General features: G+C 35.4%; 1 protein-coding gene across 3 annotated transcripts; it reads left to right on the top strand.

The window, feature by feature from the left end:
* The first annotated feature begins 8,696 nt into the window (after positions 1-8,696).
* On the top strand, positions 8,697-19,341 carry LOC145686001 (uncharacterized). Of its 3 annotated transcripts, none has more exons than XM_081758827.1 (2): positions 8,697-8,853; positions 18,076-19,341. In XM_081758827.1, exon 2 carries the CDS (start codon positions 18,198-18,200, stop codon positions 19,137-19,139), a length of 942 nt encoding a protein of 313 aa, XP_081614953.1. In that variant the 5' UTR covers positions 8,697-8,853; positions 18,076-18,197; the 3' UTR covers positions 19,140-19,341. The 3 variants fall into 3 exon arrangements, with proteins under 3 accessions (XP_081614953.1, XP_081614962.1, XP_081614971.1); XM_081758836.1 differs by lacking the exon at positions 8,697-8,853 and adding an exon at positions 8,860-9,191; XM_081758845.1 differs by lacking the exon at positions 8,697-8,853 and adding an exon at positions 9,340-10,331.
* The last annotated feature ends 2,789 nt before the right edge of the window (positions 19,342-22,130 follow it).

The raw sequence follows: 22,130 nt of genomic DNA, 5'->3' as shown, positions 1-22,130 counted from the left end.
CGGAAATGCAAGATACGCTAACATACCACACTAGAAGTTTCTGTGTTGAATTAACTAACTAACTAACTAACTCTATGGCCTATGGAACCCGGAGGTTCAGTGCCGCGTTCACAAAAGCTCTCCACTGACTTCTATCCTTAGCTAATTGCATCCAGCTTCTACTTTGTATTCCTATCTCTGCGAGATCCATCTTAATATTGTCCTCCCATCTGCGCCTAGGTCTTCCTAATGGTCGTTTTCCTATGTGTCTACCAGTCAAGGCTTTGAAAGCGTTTCTACTTTCTTCCATTCTAGCTACATGACCTGCCCACCTAAGCCTCCTAGACTTGACGACCCTAACAATGTTGGGTAAACCGTATAAACTATGTAGTTCCTCGTTATGAAGCTTCCGCCATTCCCCATTCTCGTTCCTCTGTGTTGAATTATATATTTTTATTAGTGATACCTTGTTTAATTTAGGTATATATTCTCAAGAGTTATTCAGAGTAGTTTATTTCCTACATGGGGCCTGGTCCATAATACCTTGTAGAATATGCCTGATACACAGGGGTGTAGCCAGCAGGTTTGTGTAGAGGGGGCCATCGTTTTTGAGGGGGCAGCTACAATGTACAAAGCCAAAAAATGTGTTGCTGCTAGTGTATTTGAGGCCTGAAAGAAAGGAAAATTTTGGTTTTCTTCTGGAAAACTAAAAACACTATTTTAGCTTATTATTATTATTATTATTACTATCCATAAATTATATTCAAGATAGTTTTTATTATGCTTAATCAAGAACTACTGCCCGGGACCAAACGCTATACTTTTGTGCATAACTATAAATGTAACCAAGAAACTTCTGTCCCTTTTCATTGAGGTCTGTGTTCAATTGGACCTCACACCGTGAGTTGAATGCGAGTGGAGATAAGGCGAACGTCAGTTGTTGGTGTGGGTATATCCAGCATACTACCTGGTTGTGGCAATTCAGACACACCGTGAACTTGTGTAAAGACAGAGGGAACATGGGACATCCACAGAGCATCATAAGAGCATGTATGCTGAACGAGTTCAAATGGAGGTCAAACGCCGCTGTAGCGGGACAGAAGATATGCCAGGCCTTTGGTGAGGGTGTCGTGACGACGCGGACATTGCAGCGATGGTTTAACAAGTTTAAGGACGATGACGAAACACCCGAAAACACCACGTGCCAGAATACCAACACATGTACAAAGAGGAACTGGGACTACAATTCAGTGTGTGGAGAGACCATTCGGCAGCACATCCATCGATTTGTGAAGCACTACAAGTTGGGTCGATGGGTCTCACATATTTTGACGCCGGGCCAGAAGGCAACGCGGCAGTCGCCTGTGTTTATTTACTGTTTCGGAGTCATTTCTGGACAGGGCGTTCACATGTGATAAAAGTGAGTCCTATACGAAGCTCCTCGGCGCCATCATTATTTAGCATCCCACAAACCGATTTCAAAACACCCGAAACCAGCACTGTACCAGAAGAAGGTCCTTCTGTGTGTTTGGTGCATCGTGCATCGGGAACTGCTACCAGCTTGTCAGAGTATCAATGCAACTGTTTAGTGTCAGCAGTTGATCTGTGCTCAACAAAAACTCAAAACTCTGGAGCCATCACTTCTGAAATTGCAAATGGGTCCTCGTTTACGGGACAACGCTAAGTCGCACGTGGCTAGGATGACTCAGGACACCATTTTCCGCCTTGGATGGGAATCAATATTGCAACCACTATATTCTCCGGGTATTGTTCCGTCCGATTATCACCTGTTCCATTCTTTGGACAATCACCTTAGAGGACGCTAGTTCAAATCCTTAGTAAAAGTCCAAAATGCACCTGAAACTTTCTTGTTTCACGGCCCACCAAGTTCTACCGCGATGAATTCCATGGCCTTCCAGAACGTTTTCAGAAGGTCGTTGATGCTGATGGGGACTATTTTTGATCATCCAGGTTAGGTGACATATCGATATTCGAAGGTGGTGGGTGAAAAAGCAACAAAACTTTTCTTGGTTACCTTTATATTTAAATTTAAGACCTTGTATACAGAACCTATCTACAGAAGATTGATTTTCTTTGAAATTTTACTTAATTCCAAATGGTTTCCTGACAAAAATATTTATTTATTATTCGTGACTAAAAAAACACGATTATTTTATTACACTGAGTAGAAATAAAAGAGAAAGCGAATGAAATCCAAATTGAATAAAAGCATTGTTTCTCACCAAATTTTCCATCCTCTATGTCTTTTAAAACACTTGTTAAAGCATATAAAAATATACTGTACTTACAAATCAGTTTAGTACCTTTGTTTTATGGCTGTATTTGTAGTACTTTGTTAAAACGTTTGTCTTCAAACTATCAAATATAAATCGTAGTAAATTGTGTAATCTGCTGTCACAAAAAAGTATCCTATTTTTCGATCGGTATAAGGGAGAGATACTATACTATTTTTCGATCGGTATGGAAAAACAATATTTCTCCATACTATTTTACCATAAATTATTAATTGTCAATAAACTTTGTTACTTTTAAATGAATGAAGCGAGATAATTTGTCTATGATGGTCATTATAAAAGCTGGCCATTTGGGGAGGCAGGAAACCATTTGGAGGGCCTGGCCCCAATGGGCTCCCCCTTGGCTACACCCTTGCTGAATACTAAACATATATAAAAACTTACCAAACGCTTCCGTACAGGATAAAATAATAATATTTGTGTGTAATTTTAGTTGAGTTTTCCATTTCATGGAATCAGTGGGGTATTTACAATTTTGTTTCGGTGTCGGAGGGCCTTGCTAACTTTATTCCTGGAAATGTGAAATATATATATATAAAACAATAAAAAATCGCGATAAAATTTCAGTGAACGCTTAAGCCCCGAAGCCATCCCCTTATACTGCATAGAATACAATATTAAATATCTTGGGTTGATTCAAATGAAGTTCCTTTTAAATATTAACATTTCTAGTGAAGGCACTATCACGTGATGCATTTAGTAAATGCAGTATTGTACTTTAAAGTGAGAGATGCAAGTAACAAACGCTTATCCAAGAAATTTGACAGCTAACTGTAAAAATGTACTTATTTTTCTCTCCCTCTATTGTCAGATATGCAGGAAATGAAACCAGCAAGTGAGGAGGAAATTCCTCTCATCCCCTCCTGCAAATCCCAGACAAGAAAATATGACCTGCACTTCAAAATATTTGTAGTGGAGCTAAATGGGAATATTAGTTTATCGGGTCTACCCTACTTGTCGGATTACGCTTCGCCACTACAGACAAGATGACTATGATTAAATGAATGTGCAATGTGTGTGCATTTTTGAAATGTAGTATTTACATGTTAAAATGTATCAAAAGCAAAAAAAGAAACTCAACAGGAACATTGAAATATTTTATACTATATCATATTTATAACATTGTGCAAACATATCAATAATATCTACCACATGGTAGGTACCAATGAAAATAATAAAAATGATATATAATAAAAAAATATTTTATAACATTAATAGCAATTTCAAACAAAAAAAATAAGAAAATATTTTTCTCCAAAAATTAACTGAGATGTGAAAGGAAAACTTTCCAAACACTTCCAGCATTAATTACGGGATAAACTAAGATTGTCCCATACTGGAAAGTAGTTCTAGAACATGAGACATAACCATAGGCGGAGTTAGGAATTGTCTCCGAAGGGGGCAGACCTTTTGTCTGCTGGGGGGCGCGGTAAATACAAATGAGAATTGAAGGATTTTATAGGTGGCATTTTTATTTTGTCAAAAAGTTGGGGGGCAATGTCCCCCTATAGCTCCGCCTATGGGCATAACTAATACTACAAATGATCAATTGTAAGTTTTTTCTAGATAGCACCCAATTACCGATGCCTAGTTTTTTTCTTTTGTTTTTTATTTGTTTTTCTCCAAATCACTTTTGCATCTCACCGATTCAATTGAGGAGTTTGATGTAATAAGGGCGTAAGCGAGACGCCCTTTTTGCATCAAACGCATTTCTAGCTATTACCATGATTGTTTAACCTCCTGGTAACATTTCAATTCAATATCGGAATAAAATGTATATTACATTGTTTTATGTAAGAAAAAACACTACTTAAATTTTCAACATCATTTTCCTCCAACTGCATGTTTCAGACTTAAGCTCTTATCGCATCAAACTCCTTAATTGCTGGTTGCAATGCTGCGTCTATTCGATCATTTTAGGAATATAGAGCGGGGTATGGCGTATCATCAGCAAACTGAAGTGAATAAATTATTGATTCTGGTGTTGACATGTCAGCAACATATAGGATGTATAGTAGTGGTGACAAAACAGACCCTTGTTGTACTCCGGCCCGTAGGATGAAGTTATGTAATTGTGGCTGATTTATTTCTATGAAAGATGAACAATTATGAAGAAAATTGGCTGTAAGTCGAACGTATGATGATGGTAAAAATCCGGAATAATTTGAAGAGAAGTCTTTGATGCCAGACTGTCAAATGCGCGCTCAATATGAAAGAGAATAAGAACAGAAAGCAGTCGTTTATTGACATGGTTAACAAGATAGCTCAATAATTTTAACAGTTAATCAGTAATGTTAAATGACGGAAGGAAGATGAGACTGAACAAGAGGATTAGAATAGAGTCGCTTTGCGGTCAATCCATATGAAGTGGTCCAGAGATGGTTGCTCGATCATCTCCGAAAATTATAAAACTTTGAGTGTGACGAACCTTGTGCATGAGAAGGTCAATAACATATTCACGTTGTCGATGTATAAGTATTCCTGAATGGCTGCCATCTTTGTTGTCTTGTGGAGAGCCATATTTTGCATTTGCAAGCGTTTACGAAAACTACAGCTGCTCAGAACGTACGTATCAGACGAACTCCAAACAAAAACGAATGAGAGACTGAGGTAGAGGAAGGACATACACTCTTCCTTCTAAATAAATATGCGGGGCTGCACACCAATACATGAAATCACTAGAAAAATACAGAAAATTACAGGGCCTTTATTTTGGAATGGCATAAAGTGGAGGAATTCATAAGTTTCGTGCTGAATACTAATGCATGTAAACAGTCTGCAGAAATATCCACAGCTATGATACTACTGACACCATAGATTTATAGGGGTCCAAATTTTAAAGTTTGTCATTTTGATGCCATTTTTGGGCCATAATATCTCAGGAGGACAGAGTGCTAAAAATTGCTGCTTAGGCCACAAAGTAATTCTGTATGTGAATAAACTATTGCAAAAAAAAAAAAAAAAATCAAGACTGGTATTACATGGAGAAAAACGTGAGAACATTGTAAAAACTCGAAGAAAGCACGCGCGTGACGATGGTCGTAGCCCGGAAAAATTAAAATGTTTTGATATGTTTCATGCTAGATCTCAAAAAGTACGCACGGTTCAGCAATTAGGCTCGCTTTTGTTTATGTTCAGTTGTGCAAAAGCTTGCAAGTGGCGTTTGTTCCATCTTTCTAGCTCCATGATCATTGCCACATCTACAAAGTGTAGAATTTATCTTGACCATCCGCTATTACGGACAAACCAAAAGAGAGAGAAAAGGGAAACTTTGCACGAAGCAACTATAAGAAGAAGGCATATTTGTATGTATTAAAGAGAAAGACTCAACAAACAGTGTTGCCAACCCAATATAATGTTATATTTTTTTTCAAATGGCATTACATCAGATTATTACATATTTCAAATCAAAGTATGAAACGTATACATAAAATACTACTTTTATGATTCAGTGTTGCAAACTAAGGATGTTATAGTATCACAGACATAATACGTTTATGATTCAATGTTGGAAATTAATGATGTTATAGTATCACAGACATCCAAAGTTCGGAAGCCTCTAACGCAACTACAGCATAACGGAGATGCACAGAATAATGCACATCGAAAGTACTTTTGTGTTGAACGTCATGGTCATGGTATGACTTGTTTCGAATGAATAGGAACGAAGTTACCAGACCTTGAAAATTTCAATTTTTTTGAAAGCATTTATTTCGAAAAAATGCTGAGCAAATTATCATATGTAGTTGCTTGTATGGTTTCTAATGCATGTGTAAATTATTTTATCGTTTACAACACTTCGATATCTCAAACCGTTCCGGAGATATGATAGACGTTGATGAAGTTTGTAATACTGCTTAAATCGTGTAATGGTGAGAACTTGTTGTAATTACAGCTACTAGAAGCTATTGCTAATGCTATAGAAGAGAAGGGAAACAACAATCATTTTAATTATTTTCCACACATACACCATTTTCAGTAGGATAAGATACTGTAGAAAGGTGTAACGCAACATTGTGACCACATTAACTTTCGTAACTGGAATGGGATTCCAATGATACTTTGTTGATACATTAAGTGCCTTAATACCGCAGTCCAGTTGGACGATGGGTATCGTGGGTCCAAGGGGGAGCTAACCCCCTTACCATATAAACGTGGTAATGACCATGGAGCTAGAAAGATGAAAAAATCGCCACTCGCAAGCTTTTGCACAACTGAACACAAACAAAAGCGGGCCTAATTGCTGAATCATGCATAGGCTTGTTTGTGAGATCTAGCATGAAACATATCAAAACATTTAATTTTGTCCGGGCTACGACTATTGTTACGCGCGTGTTTTCTTCGCTTTTTTTTAACATGTCTTATTTTTCTCCATGTAATATCAGTCTTGATTTTTTGCAATAATTTATGCACAATCATAATTTCTTTGTGGCCTAAGCAGAAATTTTTAGCACTTTACCTTCCTGAGATATTACGCCCCAAAAATGGCATCAAAATCACAAACTTCAACATTCGGACCCACCATAAATCTATAGTGCTACTAGTATCATAGCTGTGGGTATTTCTGCACACTCTTTACGTGTAATAGTATTCAGCACAAAACTTATGAACCCCCACTTAATGCCATTCCAAAATAAAGGCCCTGTAATTTTCTGTATTTTTCTAGTGATTTCATGGATTGGTTTGCAGCTCTGCATATTTATTTAGAAGGAAGAGTGTATGCTCTTCCTGTACCTTAGTCTCTCTTCTAAACATTCGTTTTTGTTTGGAGTTTGTCTCATACGTACGTCTTGAGGAACTGTAGTTTTCGTAAACGCTTGCAAATGCAAAAAATGGCACTCCACCGACAACAATGATGGCCGCCATTCAGGAGCACTTGTACATCGACAACGTGTATGATGTTATTGACCTTCTCATACAGAAAGTTCATCACACTGCAATTTCTATAATTTTCGGAGATGGTCGAGCAACCATTTCCCCATTTTTGGACCACTTCAGATAGATTGACACTTAACCAGGATTTGTTCAAATGTTTTGTTGAATACATTGGTAACTCTGATTGGCCGATAAGAACCGATGTTAGTAGGATACTTATGAGGTTTTAAGAAAACGACAATTTTGACAAGCTTCCGTAAGTAGGAAAAAATCCGCTAGTGTGTATATAACACAGCAAGGATAACATGAAAACTTGTTAGTGCCTGACAAAGTTGGTTCTAAATGATAGTTTCGGAACCAGGAGCTGTATTTCGGCGATTACGGAGAGCATCGACAATATCTGTACTCATGATTAGAGCTGTGAGTGGTTGAGTCGGATCTACAGGGTGGTTAATGGCTGGTTTAAGAAATGGTCGTATTGGATTGCCAGTACTAGTAATGTGCCGATGTGTTACCTGGATAGTTGGTAGATAAAAGGAGCCTTATGCAGAATCTTTCTGACGCGTAATTAATGCCATACTAAAGAGTTTGACTAACATATGTTTCCTGCAGTAGTCACGCCTTTAGTATGACTGTAATGCCTAAAGCCCAAGGATTTAAAATCCATTCATCGGGGTGAAGTCAACAAAATGTTCCTGTATCAATTAGTTATTATCAATGCTGTTATTGCTATTATTCTTGTTGCTATATTTCATTGTTAGTATTACTTTCATAAAGTTCGTAGCATTTAATCATTTTCTTGAAAATAATCATTCACTTTTTGTGTAAACAGGCCCGCGCCTATTTTTTATTATTATTATTATTGGGAAGGTTTCAATACTACAAGATAGTATATAGTATTGAACCGGTGTTATTCTCCACTCGAAAAGACGATAAGTTGTTAAGTACTTCACAAAATAATAATAATAATAATAATAATAATAATAATAATAATAATAATAATAATAATAATAATCCGCCGTATGCAGAGTTGTTTTGAAATACGATTAGCATCATACTAAAAACCTGACTACTGCAAGAAATATACGTTAGTCGAACTGTTTAGTATTGTACTAAACAAGTATCAAAATGACTCTGCATAAGGCCCAATGGAACTAGATCATTTTTATAGGAAAGAAATGCACAGATGAAGTACATGATCAAATCTTTATGTTACATTATCATTGTTCTGCTAAAACAAGTATAGTTTTATTGAGAAAGAGTAAGAATGTGTGTTGAGTTACATGACTAAGTAGTCCGGACCCTGTGAAAAAGTTATTATTATTATTATTATTATTATTATTATTATTATTATTATTATTATTATTATTATTATTATTATTATTATGGCTCTTCTGTGAAAATTAATTTCTTTTCACAGCACTTGGAATCTTCTTGCCTATAATTTAATATATTGATGATTCTGACGCATACTGTGCTTGCCTTTTGGAAACATTCATGATTGACGAAAGTGAAATGAACAATATTTCAAATCATGATTGGGCACCCCTGATTTCAGGTTAATGTACTAGAAATGTGACGTCATTATGTCTAACCAAGAAAAGCAGTTGAACTTTATTTGCAGGAAAATCTAAATTGTTTACCAGTATTACTCCTATTATTAAGGTGTCTAAAAGATCAGCAAGTAAGAGAGTATAGTTTTATATTTTACACAATCTTCATTTCTTCCTTCTAATAATTTTCGGGCGTCCAAGTCAAGTTTAGGCACAGCACTAGAAATAGTTGACAAATAGCAATTCTTTTACTGATTTTCTACTTATTACCTTCCAAAAGGTTTGCACTGAACGACATGACAATTCCCCACGTAGCATAGATGGAATTAAAAAGGATTTCACAAGAAGTAATTGTTAGCTCTTTCATAATTACCGTATAGATACAGCTCCCGAACATATGCCACAAAAACTGCAATACAAGAAACACGAAACAACCCCCAAAACTAGTGGATCAGTAAAATCACGAATGGTATGTAACCCACTCACGGCCTACATTGGGGTTAAGCTTTAAGGATGTGTAGGATAGTAGGAATGTGTGTGTTAGTGAGGGTAGTGAAAACACTTTAGTTATCTTACGAGTTTAGTTATCTTTAGGGCAAGTCTTTACTTTGACTCCAACTGTGACTTTAATCGGTTCTTATAGGTTTAGTAACATTGTGGCCCTTGTACTTATAGTATAATTTTTAACTTCGTATAGTAACATTGTGGCCCTTGTACTTATAGTATAATTCTTAACATCGTATAGTAACATTGTGGCCCTTGTACTTATAGTATAATTCTTAACAGAAGTCACAGTTGGAGTCAAAGTAAAAATTTGCCTTTTTTAGTTATGATACGAGTTCTTGTAGCATTTGTAATGATTTCACACTAGTAATGGTTTGGTTTCTACACTTGAAATATATAATACAGCTGTGTAACTATTTATTTCAGCCTCCTCTAGAAATTACAGACATTCCTTATATGTTTTTCCACGCAATATTGAATTTTACGTGTAAACGTTGCAAATTGTGGTGTGCTTAAACTTAACCTATATTTTGGTGTCCAAAGTTCAGTAAGTACATATTTTACGCATATTGTTCTTCGTAAATATAAAGATTAGCGTACTAGTTTACTCGTGCACCACTAGAAAGAATTCTTGAAAACGTACAGTTTTACTATGCGTGTCCGCACAGAAATTCATTTTTAAATAATACTTCCTTGTCTCTGGTTTCATTTCTTGCACATTCAGCAATCATTTTCGAGGTGTGCTTTTCCGGTGTTTGTTCACTTTAACAGGTCTTATGCAAAACATCAAGCAACGTTTAGTTTTACTATCCGGATCCATAGTATAAATAGTGGTAGTAGTAGTAGTAGTAGTAGTTATAGGAGTAAGTAGTAGTAAGAATAGGAGGAGGAGAAGTAGTAGTAGGAATAGGACTAAGTAGTAGTAGGAGTAGGAACGGGTAGTAGTACTAGGAACGAGTTAGAAGTCCCGCAGAGGTTGATTGAGTTCTGTTCTTGATATAAGATAGGGAAATTACAGACTTGCCAAAATTTTATGGCAGCTTATGGAAGAATTCGTGCATCTCAGCTTTAGTTTCCATATTTCCACGTAAAACGCATCTCAGAGGTAAGTGCACACAATTTTTCCATTACTTATACACTACTCTATTAAAATATTATTAGAAATTTCTTCTGTAAATTTTATAAATCTGTGGATCCGTATAGTAAAACTGCACCCTTGAAAAACTATAATTCTTTCACTAACTTCCTTCCGAGTGTTCTCTCAAAGGTTTCCCCTGGGCAACATGCAAATATCTCACTTTGCATAAAATTCAAGTGGGGCAACGAGTAATTGTTGAAAATTTATAATTCTTCTACAATATACGCATAAATAGGCTTTCGGCTCTATGCTATAAAAACTAGTACAAAAGAACAAATCAACCTGTGCTAAGTGGCCACTTAACACGAATGCAATCTAACCGGGTCAGAAGAGGGCGAAGCTAGTGCTTTCATGCGGGAGTGAAAGAAGCAGGTGCGTTATCGAGGGTGGGTATGCGTGTAGGCTAGAGTAGTGAAAAGAAGTGGATTTCGTTAATGATACGAGTTTCAGCGGCACTTGTAATTGTTTCATACTAGGAACGCTCCACTTCTAAACATCAAATGTAGATACCGCCGGTGGAAGATAACACTTAATAGAGTCATCGTTCATATGCATTCACTTATTTTATCCTCGTAAAGAACTTGTAATGATTTTGCACTAGTAACCGTATCCTTGTAAATCTTAAATACAGCTGCATTGCTTTTTGTTTAATTCTGTCGCCTGCATGAATTTATTCCTTATAAATATGCCTTTTTTAAGCAAAGTATTGAATTTTATCTGTAAATCTTCCAAAATGTGGTGCCCCAAACTACACAAGCACTAAAATACATGCAAATTGAGAGTAGTGTGGCATCGTATAGTGAGTTGAATTCTTAGACCAGACACCACTTACATAAAACCATCTCAATGTCTAGCACTTATTCTGAGTGAAGTTATGGGTTAATTTCTGCATATGGCCCTCCAAGATTCCAAATTTATGGGAAATTAAGATAATGATATGAAATGTAAGCGTCCGACAGAAAAAAAAAGTTATGAATGTCATCATTGTTGGTTAGCTAATTAGATAAAAGATGAAATTTGATCTTAAACCAGATGTAGGCACATAGTGAGATCATATTAGCTAAACTTAAAACAGATTATATATATCAGTGTTTCAAACTCAATGTGTTAGTAACTAAATTGAAAAAATGGTGGATATCTGTGGAGTGATAGTGACTAACACCGTATTATGACGTATTGTGTTAATGCGGCCATCAGTTCGATAATCGCTCCTTTACGGCTTCACTTTGCGAATTTGTTGCATACGTGATTTTTCCTGCCAATCTAGTGCAAGTTGGTTTATATCTTTTCTACAATAGTTTTTATGGCGTAAGTTTGGATGCTGCAAAGCTAGTGATGGTTAAATCCTCTCTGACCGTAATAAAATATGGAAACAAGATAATAATAATTCTATTGAAACATTGTTTCCTTTATTTCTTTGAAACGTAGTGTTTTGCGCAGTAATACAATATAGATGCACAGTTGTTTAGTGAATAAAAAGAGCATGAAATCTGAAGTAGAGAAATGAAATAGTTTTTATTGTGAGTGAGACATATTAATATAACCATAAACAATTTAAAATATGACGTCCTCTGTTCATGTTCGTGTAATCAGAGGGCGACAGACCCAGCTAAATATTGGCATTTGTACAGCTTGCTGTGGTGTTTAATTTCCCATGGTTGCTGCAAAACAATTCATATATATAACAACGCGCTTTTTCACATTATTATTATTTTTCTGTTGATTGAACTTCAGTAAGCACATACGTAATTACATCAGACATTTCATAGTTTCGTTATTCTCTTTGCCTTTACTGAAATGAATATTTTGTATTTATAAAACATGAAACAGTTTAAAATCGAAGTATGAACATGTGAATGGTGCTCAGAAAAGGAAAAAAGGGAAGGAAAATCAAAATTGTTCAAAATTGATTTAGTTTTATTTTCAGAAATGTAGGCCCCACCCGCATCGATACTGACTCTTCTTCTAGTGCTGCTTCTTATTACCGGGTATTCATTGAGTTCCGAATTGGCAAGTATTATCAAAGAAAATATAAAAATAGTAAAGCATTACTGTTGCAATTCTCACTTACGTGCATTCGTAGTACTCAATATGTGGAAAACAAAAACAATAGATGGATATATGAAATGTGAAGTAAAGAACGAAATAAACAAATGGAAAGAAATCCTTGATGTTATTGTTAGTGTTATTCTTAACATTTGTAGTTTCTAATATAACATTTCGAGGTCGTAAGGAAGATGTACGAAAAGCATATAGTAACATTTTTTCTGTCAGAATTTTAGCTAAATATAACCCTGTTCCGGAGCGTCTTCTCACAAAGCCAAATTCATTTGAGAAGTATAGTCAAAATGAATTGATCGAACTTCTGTCAATAAAGGAAAAGAACAATATATGAAAATTAGATAAAATTGCTGTTTTTCTCTATAATTATGGCCGCTTCTCAAGATATTACTAGAAAGAACCCATGACGTCAAATACGGTAGAACTCCTCCCGTCCGCCCTCGGCTGGTCCGCCACTGCGGTTCATCCGACCATGCTCGAGCCGAATTTGTCCCGACTCGTCAGTGACTCATGAGACCCATTCTTTACTGTCGTCGCGGCATTGTTGTTTACTTGCTGTTACCGCATATCAGGTTTAGTGCTGCGTCATCTCATATCGGTTCTTTCGTTGTGTGTGTACTGTGCAGTTTTCAGTGCTTACTGTTCGTTTGTAGAGAACAATAGAGTCATTTTTGAGTTCAGAGATTGTTTATTTTACTGTAAATCTGTATTTTCTGATAATTCGACTTTTTTTTCGTTTTGACCACAGCTTCGGTCCCAAAGGTGACGGGTTAAAGCTGTTCTGCTGTATGACGATATGTTACTACCGAGTAGGATTCATCGGGAGAGCCGTTTGAAATCAAAATTAAGGAGAGTTTCTTTATGATTCAAAAATATTACAAATCGTACTGCTGTCGGGTTAGAAACATAAATTGTGAAAATTTTTTTAGGAAATTAAACTTTCATTGTCAAGATGTTAGAAGAAATGTGATGAAGCAGCAAGTATATCTGGTATTTATAAGGGCGTAAAAACAAGAATTGAAGACTAGCAAAAATGCACTAAGTATATTCCCTGCGCTGTACATAATTTCAGCTTAGTCCTGAATGAGGCTGTATCATATGTGCAAGAACATTTTTATTTTATGTTGACAATAGAGGGAATATGTGCTTTTAAGTAAAAGCACTAAAAGGTGGGAATTGCTTAGAAGAACTTCATGTTCATTAAAGAAAGAAAATAACTTCGTGTTGGGCATTAGAGGTTTGATTCATTGAGAAATTTACGTTACACATGTTTAGATAGTATAAAGTTTTCAAGAAAATTGCGTTACAATCAGAAAGCACTAACGAGATGCGAAGGCGATCTTTAGAAACAGTTAAAAGAGTTTGAATTTGTTTTCCAAATTCTCCTTCATACGATCCTTCAAACTATTAAGTTGATTTCAATATTCCTTCTGACCAATGATGTTGATGTCTACAGACATCAACTCTTCTTCAAAACTCTCCCTAACTTCAACTCTTGTTCAGGGTGCTACTAATACATTGTATAATTACATAAATAATTTTTAAGATACAATGGTGTCTGCCACTGAACTTGTAAAACAATCGGGTTCTGGCATAACATGTCGGAGCTAGTGCAGGACAAGCGCTTTACAAACCCGCAAAGTCATTTCCAAGTAGCTGCTTTTGACAATACGCCAGATATCATTATTAACCAAATTCTTATCAAATTTGGAACGAAAAAAGAAGCAGTGACTTAAATATTCACTATGTTGACTTCTCTGTTTCTGTCTCCTATATCAGATAAAGAATTAGATAGTAAAGCAGTTCCCTTGTTTTCTACGTACTAACTGTTCTGGCGAAGGATTTTGCTAATCAAATTTAAAGCTTCGTGTGCGGTTACACAATGAGATATAGCTCAAAACAACTATTTAAGAAATAGCAGATCTCTTACTAATAGATTATTATACTCTGGCTATAAAACTAACCATGCGGGGAGATGATATTTCTCAGTTACTTTCATGGGCTTATTGCACGAAGGACTAGTTCATAGTTATATTCTTTCTTCTATCTAATTTACAATTGTAGTAGGAAGTGTAGTACATTCATAAATAAATTTTTCTTAGGTAATGTTTGTAAGTTACATAGGGCGCACAATAAAATTTCAGAGTTGATTATAATATTGTTATTATTTGCAATATAAATATGAAATTTTACATGAATTATACTTTGATCCTTTGGCTAGAAGACCATGCCACTCAATGTAGCCTTCCATCTGCTGTGACGCATCTCGTCCAAAATTGTTTCCATGCCTTGAATGCAATTTCTTAAAATTCAGCTGGCTAACTTTTACACGATTGTTTCACACAAGAAAAGTGGGCCTTGTCACTGTCGAATGTTTTCGTCGCATGATGACCAAACAGGAAGAAACCCGAAGTGGACAAATCTGGGCTATAAGGCGACTGAGGGATGACTTTCCATCCCACTTTCATAATTTTCTGCTATGTCATCATGGCTCCGTGAGGCTTGGCACTGTCATGTTGAAGTTTGATCTTATCTTGCAGCTTCGGTCACTTGGTTTGCAGAAACATCGTACTTTGTCCAGTGACAAATAATAAAATAAAGTTTCCCCTTAATTGTGGAGTCATATTCCAAGAAATATATGAAAATGGCACCGCACTTGTCCCAGAGAAAGAAGGCCATATTTTCTCGCGTAATCTACAAAGTCTATATAGTGAAGAATTTATGTTCAAATTTTCTAAAAACCTTCCAAAATTTTTGATTGTTTGGAACATCTGACCAGTCTACGTTTCAAAGGGACTGATAAAGTTCTCTATTAGTTTTTGATTGATAGATTTGTCCAATTTACCCTCTCAGTCTTAAGAATAATAAGTACGCAATTATTTAATATTTCATCTTCAAAATTTCTTATTAATTCATACACTGTTTAATATGTTTTTACATAACGCCTAATATTGTTTAGCTTCCTTATTCCATATTCTTTTACTGATTGTCATGTTCTAAATTTTTGGCCAAATTACATAAAGTTTACCACTGTTGCAACGACTGCTTTCATTTGCTATCAAATATCATTTAACTAATGAGAACCCGTGTAACTTCCATTATACTAATGTGAATTTATCAATAAAGACTAAATGGTAACAAATTCTTAATAATCCACCCGAAGTGCTTTCAATTACTACATGTAAATAAAGATAAATGTACTTTTGTCAGTTCTTTCAGGATCACCGACCATTCTTACACCTCGTCCCATTATGCTTTACTTGAATCCATGCCTCAAATGGACATACCCGACTACAATCTGAAATTTGTTCTCAAGTTGTAACTGTTCATGTTTTTTGCCGACTTATTTTTGACTGGAAATAACGCCAAATGGAAGTGTTTCTACGCTTAGATTTCCCTATACTTTTTATCGTATCGTAGTGTTCGGATCAATTCCTATACGTTGTCGGTGTTAGTTTGAAATACCTGATGTATATATTGATAAGAAAGCGTGTAGTTTGCAGTTCACAATACATAAGATGTGTAAAATAATGACACAGGATATATGACGGTGGTGACTATCTCTGCGTTATCATAAGCGTACTAGACCAAGTAAAACAGCATGTATTGAAGCGAGGACACAATGTTAATGGAAAATCAGAAAGCTTTTGTTCCAGAGAAGTTTAATTGTGAATGTGCCGTTAATTGTAGCAGATACATTTAAGGTTTTCAATAAGTTAGATATATCACTAGTAATAGCGTTCAGAGAAAAAAATTACGGAACTCATGTTAAAAAGATCGGCGAATAATAATAGTGGTCGCAAGAAAAGTCCCAAAGATAGGCATCACTGAACGTTCGGTTGCATAAATCTGAACATCTGCAGACGGGTGTCAATATTCAAACAGTTGATCACCTCCAACAAATATCAACACAAAGAAAAAGTCCAAAATCGACCATCAATTATAGGAAAAGGCTATAATTGTTGCATGAGGTCTCTGTAACCATGCTTCCAACAACGGCCCCTACGATATATCTCAATGTCTGATAGCAAAAGCACATGGTGTGACGTGTATTCTCTCTGTCATGAAACATGACGGCGGCTCAGAAAAGCTGTGGTTCCCAATTTCCTGCTATTCGATGGGTCCTATTAGTACACTCACAGACTGCGTGAGTGCCTGTGAGTGAACTTTTTTTTTCATCACGTACGTTATGCAAACCTGATGAAACGAGCTAATTTTTTTCCTGTAAATCTACGAGCTTTAGTTTGTATTTCTGTCGCATCACAGCTGAATAAAACTACCTTTCATTATCTGGATTGTACAGCTTCATTGTTTTATACTACCTTTCCATCTAACATCAAATATTCGTACCAGATCTAAAATATCGTTTCAATTTTCATTTTTTTCTCTTGTTTCATTGTTACAACATTCCATGTCCTTATCAATCTTATTATTATTTGACAAAACAGTCACCGTGTGACTCGTTTGCTTTCGCCGAATAGTCTGAGAAAACATCGCCGTGACCCTGGTAGCTCAGTAGTAGAGCACTAAAACTGTGCTGCGTGAGGTTCTGATTCGATCCCAGCTAGGGTTTAATGGGTTATGGAAATGTGGTGGATAAACAATTTGTGCGTATTTTTTCAGGTTTTCTCACCCCACTTCCTTCATTCCACCATTATATTCATTATCAACACTATTGTCTCTCTAAACCTCGATTCACAAACTGAGGACGTTAAACTGCAAAATCACTTCCAAAACAGCGAACAATTTATTTGACTTTCGAAATGTTTGGCCTTTTCAATGGTCCTCTTAATCTCCCAATGATATTCTGCTTGATGTTCGGTAAATTACGAAATCTTGTAGTTGGATTCCGACTGCTGTATTTCAGACGTTATCATCACTCAGAACACACCTGTAATCCATGCCAAGTTGTCATACCAGTGACTAGCAGAATCCATTGGAAAAAGTGCTTCCGTGTTATTGTTAGACAGTTTGCCACTCCGTTTAGAAAAATATGTTTTAGTGACCGCTATCGTAGTTATCTATTTCCTACTTGGGTCTATATTTTTCGCTAGTACTCAATTCTCGCCCAATGCATCAATTGTTTCCGTTAACATGGTTTCCATCAGAGTAGATCCAGATAGAACTTTCTAATTAATATCTCCCCAGTAAATTGTTTGGCTGTATTAACCCGCGCAAATTAGATTCAAATATACTATTCTAAGCACAACACAGCATATCCGACCTAACCATCTAGATAAAAAAAACGCAAGAGAACTGCATAGAAAAACACTTTTCCGGTGATATTGACCTGTTGCACTTTGCAAATTTAGTTATCATATGATTTAAACCTTCAAGTACTTCGTGTGACAACAGCTCGACATACGATACGAATGTGTTAATAGCAGAATTGTTATAATCACCAATGAAATAACATAAAGGCAATTTCTCCATAAGTCAAATATAGGGGAAAACGTTGAATGTAGAATAAGCAGTGAACCCCTTTTCACACCATTTATGACATTTCATTCACCCATAACATGTTACATTTCTTGTCTGTCTAAATGGTGCCAATATCTGTTGGCGTTATGATATGTGTGAAATGCTTCTGTATAATATTCTATTTAATAAAAAATAACTAACAAGTTATTAATATCTGATTTTATTACAGGAAGAGAATGTAATGAAGTTGAGTTTGCCGTGCTAAGAAGACATGCATATGTATATAATTTCATAATTTTGAACCAGATATAAATAGTGAAGTTGCTAAACATTAAATTTACTTTCAAAACAATGGAAGAAGTGCAACTTAAATTAGAAAATAACATTGGTGAGGCTGATAAATCTTCAGTGGAAATAAAGCTTGAAGAATGTGAAATAAATTATGAACAATTTGATAATGATAATTGTGGAGTAAGCCATATCACTGAAAAAGATTCTGCTTTCTTCCTAGAGGCAACTATTGAAGAAAAAATTCCTAAAGATTTCCTGGAACCTATTTGCGATTTAAACTATGAACATATCCCCTTAATGAACCGTACTAGACAACATAAGAGATTAACGTGTGGAAAAGACCTCTCATGTGTTTTCTGTGGTAAAACCTTTTCCAATAATTACGCTCTCACCAGGCACAGTGCAATTCATTCATACGAAAAGCCTTTTAACTGTCAAATTTGTAACAAAGCCTTTACGTGTCAAGACTACTTAACCCAGCATTTGAATGTTCATCGTGAAGACAGTTGGTGCAGCTGTGAACATTGTGGTAGATCATTTCGACATAAGGCTAATCTTTTATCTCATATAAAGATCCACACCGCGGAAAAGCCGTTCAGTTGTAGTGAATGTGGTAAAACTTTTACTCGTAGTTGGGGTCTGATAAATCATATACGTATCCACAGTGGAGAGCGACCATATCGATGTGAATTGTGTGGAAATACCTTTGCACAAAGAGGTGCTCTGCATAGCCACAAGAGAACGCACTCTCAAGAACGACTCTTCTGTTGTAGTTTTTGTGGAAAATCATTTTCGTGGAAACAAGAGCTCATTAAGCACATGAGGATACATACAGGTGAATTTCCTTTTGTTTGTGAATATTGTGGGAAAGGTTTCCCAGCAAGCACTAACCTCACAAAGCACAGAAGAATTCACACAAATGAGAAACCCTATAGTTGTAATGAGTGTGGAAAATCGTTTTCTCACAAAATTAGTTTAAAACACCATATGAAGTATCATTAGTGTAATTAAATTATATTCAGGACAGAAATATTTGAATGTCGGATCCCTTTTATTTCCAAAAAAGCTTTGTTTCTTCCAGTTAATTTTAAAACTGTTATTATAATGTCAGATTAAATTTATTTTCGTTTCGTAAATATTTAATGTGTTACAGCTAACGTCAATTGATTATGTGTATTTCATTGAATAAATGGGTCAAAAGTGATGAGTGATATTTGGTAATTAATGGAAGCTGGATGGAAAATACCTTAAGGGGATTAGCTTCTTTTACTCTTAACTAATTACCAATATTAGAAACAAATAATTGAAAGAACTATAAGCACAAATTTTTTAACAATAAAATATACCAAGAACAAAGGTAAATTATTTTCAGTACAGATTATAGGGAATTTAAAGGATATTTATTTTTTTCCGTTAAGATGTTCATGTAATTTCCGCGTATAAGAATTTCATAGGCACAACTGACTACATACAATATTTTTCTCTGTAAATCAGATACCTACGATCAGTGCCATTAAGAATGGGATCGCTGTCAAAGATTAGTACCAAAATATTCTAGGGGACACTACCATCAGTCCATTCGCATTGAAACCTTACAAGAAATGTACTCTTAAATTATTTTTCTCTCATATTGCAAAAGAATAGATTAGTTCTAACAATCTTGTGCTCGCTAAAATTCAAACCTCGTTTTAAAGGTATTTCGCCTATATAGGATAAGGGTCTCCATTGGGCTTAATGACCCGAAAAGTACAAAAGGAGCTTTCTTTGACATATATCAACTACCTAAGAGATTTTTACACAATTATGACTACGTTAATAGATTTTTACACTTATTTTACAATTCTATAGAGTCGCACAAAAAGAATATGGATCCTTGAATGCTGTAATTTCATTATATTTGATTGAAAATACGCCTGGACAGATGCAACCAAACCAACAAAAAAACTCAACAAAAGCAGTCGTCAGGAATGAACGAGAACTATGCTGTAGAATGGGTAATGCATTCTCCATTCTGAGCTGTATCTATTTGAAGCGTGTTGCGAAAAAGCACCATATATAAATGATAGTATAGGTCATTGTATGTAATGCCTTATTTCGCAACGTACAGCATGTAGGAAGGAAAAAGCCCTATCACATGAATATCTGACTAGGTCTACACCATGGTGATAATAAAACCCTAAGTGACTTTTGGGATATTACTAGTGTATGGGAAAAGGTGTTAAACATTTTTTTCTTGGGTGTATCTTTATTAAGAGCCCAAGTAAAAGTGCGAGCCCGGCGAAATTAATAATAGCAATCTACCGTTTCAAAAAGGATTATAATTCATTTCGTTCACAACAATCGTCAATCTTGTCTTTTCTTCTGGTATTGATACTGAGTCAATCCACGCCAAATCACAAAATAAAGGATTTTTAACCTCACCATCTCAGATTGTGATGAAAGTTGGTGAAAAGCAAGAGCTTGTGAAATATACATTTGCTAAGCTATATGCTCCAGTGACAATTAGTTGTCAGATAGCAGTGTTGCCAACCTCACAAGAAAAGTGCCAATTTTCGCAAACATTAAGTGAAAAAAAAACTCATTGAATAAATGCCCTTTCATCAAAAAATAGGTGTGAACCATTTATAATTTTTGGGAGATCAAGTTCACACACTAACTTTTGACCTCAAAATATCTGAAAAAATGCATTTTTGATTTTGTCAAGAAAACATGTGTAGTGTAATGGCGTCCAGCTGTTGTGTAAATTTTATGTTGGGATGACTACGGAAACACGAGTTACAAAGTAATGAACCTAGCAGACCTCAATAAAAATAATGTAAGGGTAGAGATGCAAAAAAAGCCGGCTTTTTTTGAATGGATGTTTTTTTTTTTTTTTGCGCATAAAAGGCCGGCTTTTTTGCGAAAAAACGAGAATTTTGGAAATTAGCTTTTTTCATTTTCATGTTTTCTCTATTTAAATAGCTTTCTTATAGTATACTCTAAAGTTATACCTAAATGATATATTTCGCTCTTAAATTCACCATCATGATGGATGGAACACGTGTTTATGAATTAAAGTAAACATAAAGTACGTAGTATTTGAGGGCAACTGTAGAAGATATTTATTTTAACTTCTGCGTTATCGACATTTTTTCCTTCTCTACATCATTTCTTTTTAGTCATCCGTGTTTCATTTCCTAGAGATTGGTAGGCCTACTCTAGCTTCTAGCACATAAGTTAAACTTTTGTTTTTCAATATATCCGTCAGAGCGTTCGTTTGTCAGTATATTTGTCAAAGCGTACTTCCACATTCTTGTTATACTGTAGCTGTGCAATGATTTAGCAATAATTTTCCGGATACAAACTTGAATACCATTTTATACAAATAATCAATACGGATTCAGAAAATTATTTTGAGAGATGTTTCTCTGCTTAGTGTTTGGTTTTTCTAAAATTTCCTAATTTTTATTTGAAAGTTTATGAGTACAAGCATAACTAATATTTCGTATTGTTTATATATTCAGCAATAACCTTCCGGATACAACCTTGAAGACCATTTTATACTGATAATCAGTGGTAGATTTAGAAAAGTATTTTGGGGGGGGGGGTATTTCTTATGAATGTTTAGTTTTTCTAAAAATACCTTATTTTTATTTGAGAAGGACATGAAGTTTGAGTAAACGCATAACAAATATTTTTTTGTTTTACAAATTCCGTGATTTCGGGGTACAAGCTTCAGCCGTAAAACATCTCTACACAAAACCCCTTACCAAATCCGTCATTGCTGGTAATTAATAACAACGATAAGAAAGGAAGTCGGCCAGAACTCGCAGTACACGCACTATCTCTATATTCACAGATATAATTAACCCGTATCCGGGCAAGACATTTTTGTAACGTAAACGGGAAACCGGGGCCTGTGAGGCCCAGTATATATTTTAAGTGCAGAATACATAAAATCAATGCCTATTGTCACTTACTGTTCAGACTAGTCTAGAATGTACCGGTATATAT

The sequence above is a fragment of the Thermobia domestica genome, chromosome 1 (assembly GCF_964235325.1).
Source record: "Thermobia domestica chromosome 1, izTheDome1.hap1.1, whole genome shotgun sequence".
NCBI classification, from domain to species: Eukaryota; Metazoa; Arthropoda; class Insecta; order Zygentoma; family Lepismatidae; genus Thermobia; species Thermobia domestica.
The sequence above is the reverse complement of the archived record's forward strand: the minus strand, read 5'-3'. Positions and strand labels throughout refer to the sequence as shown.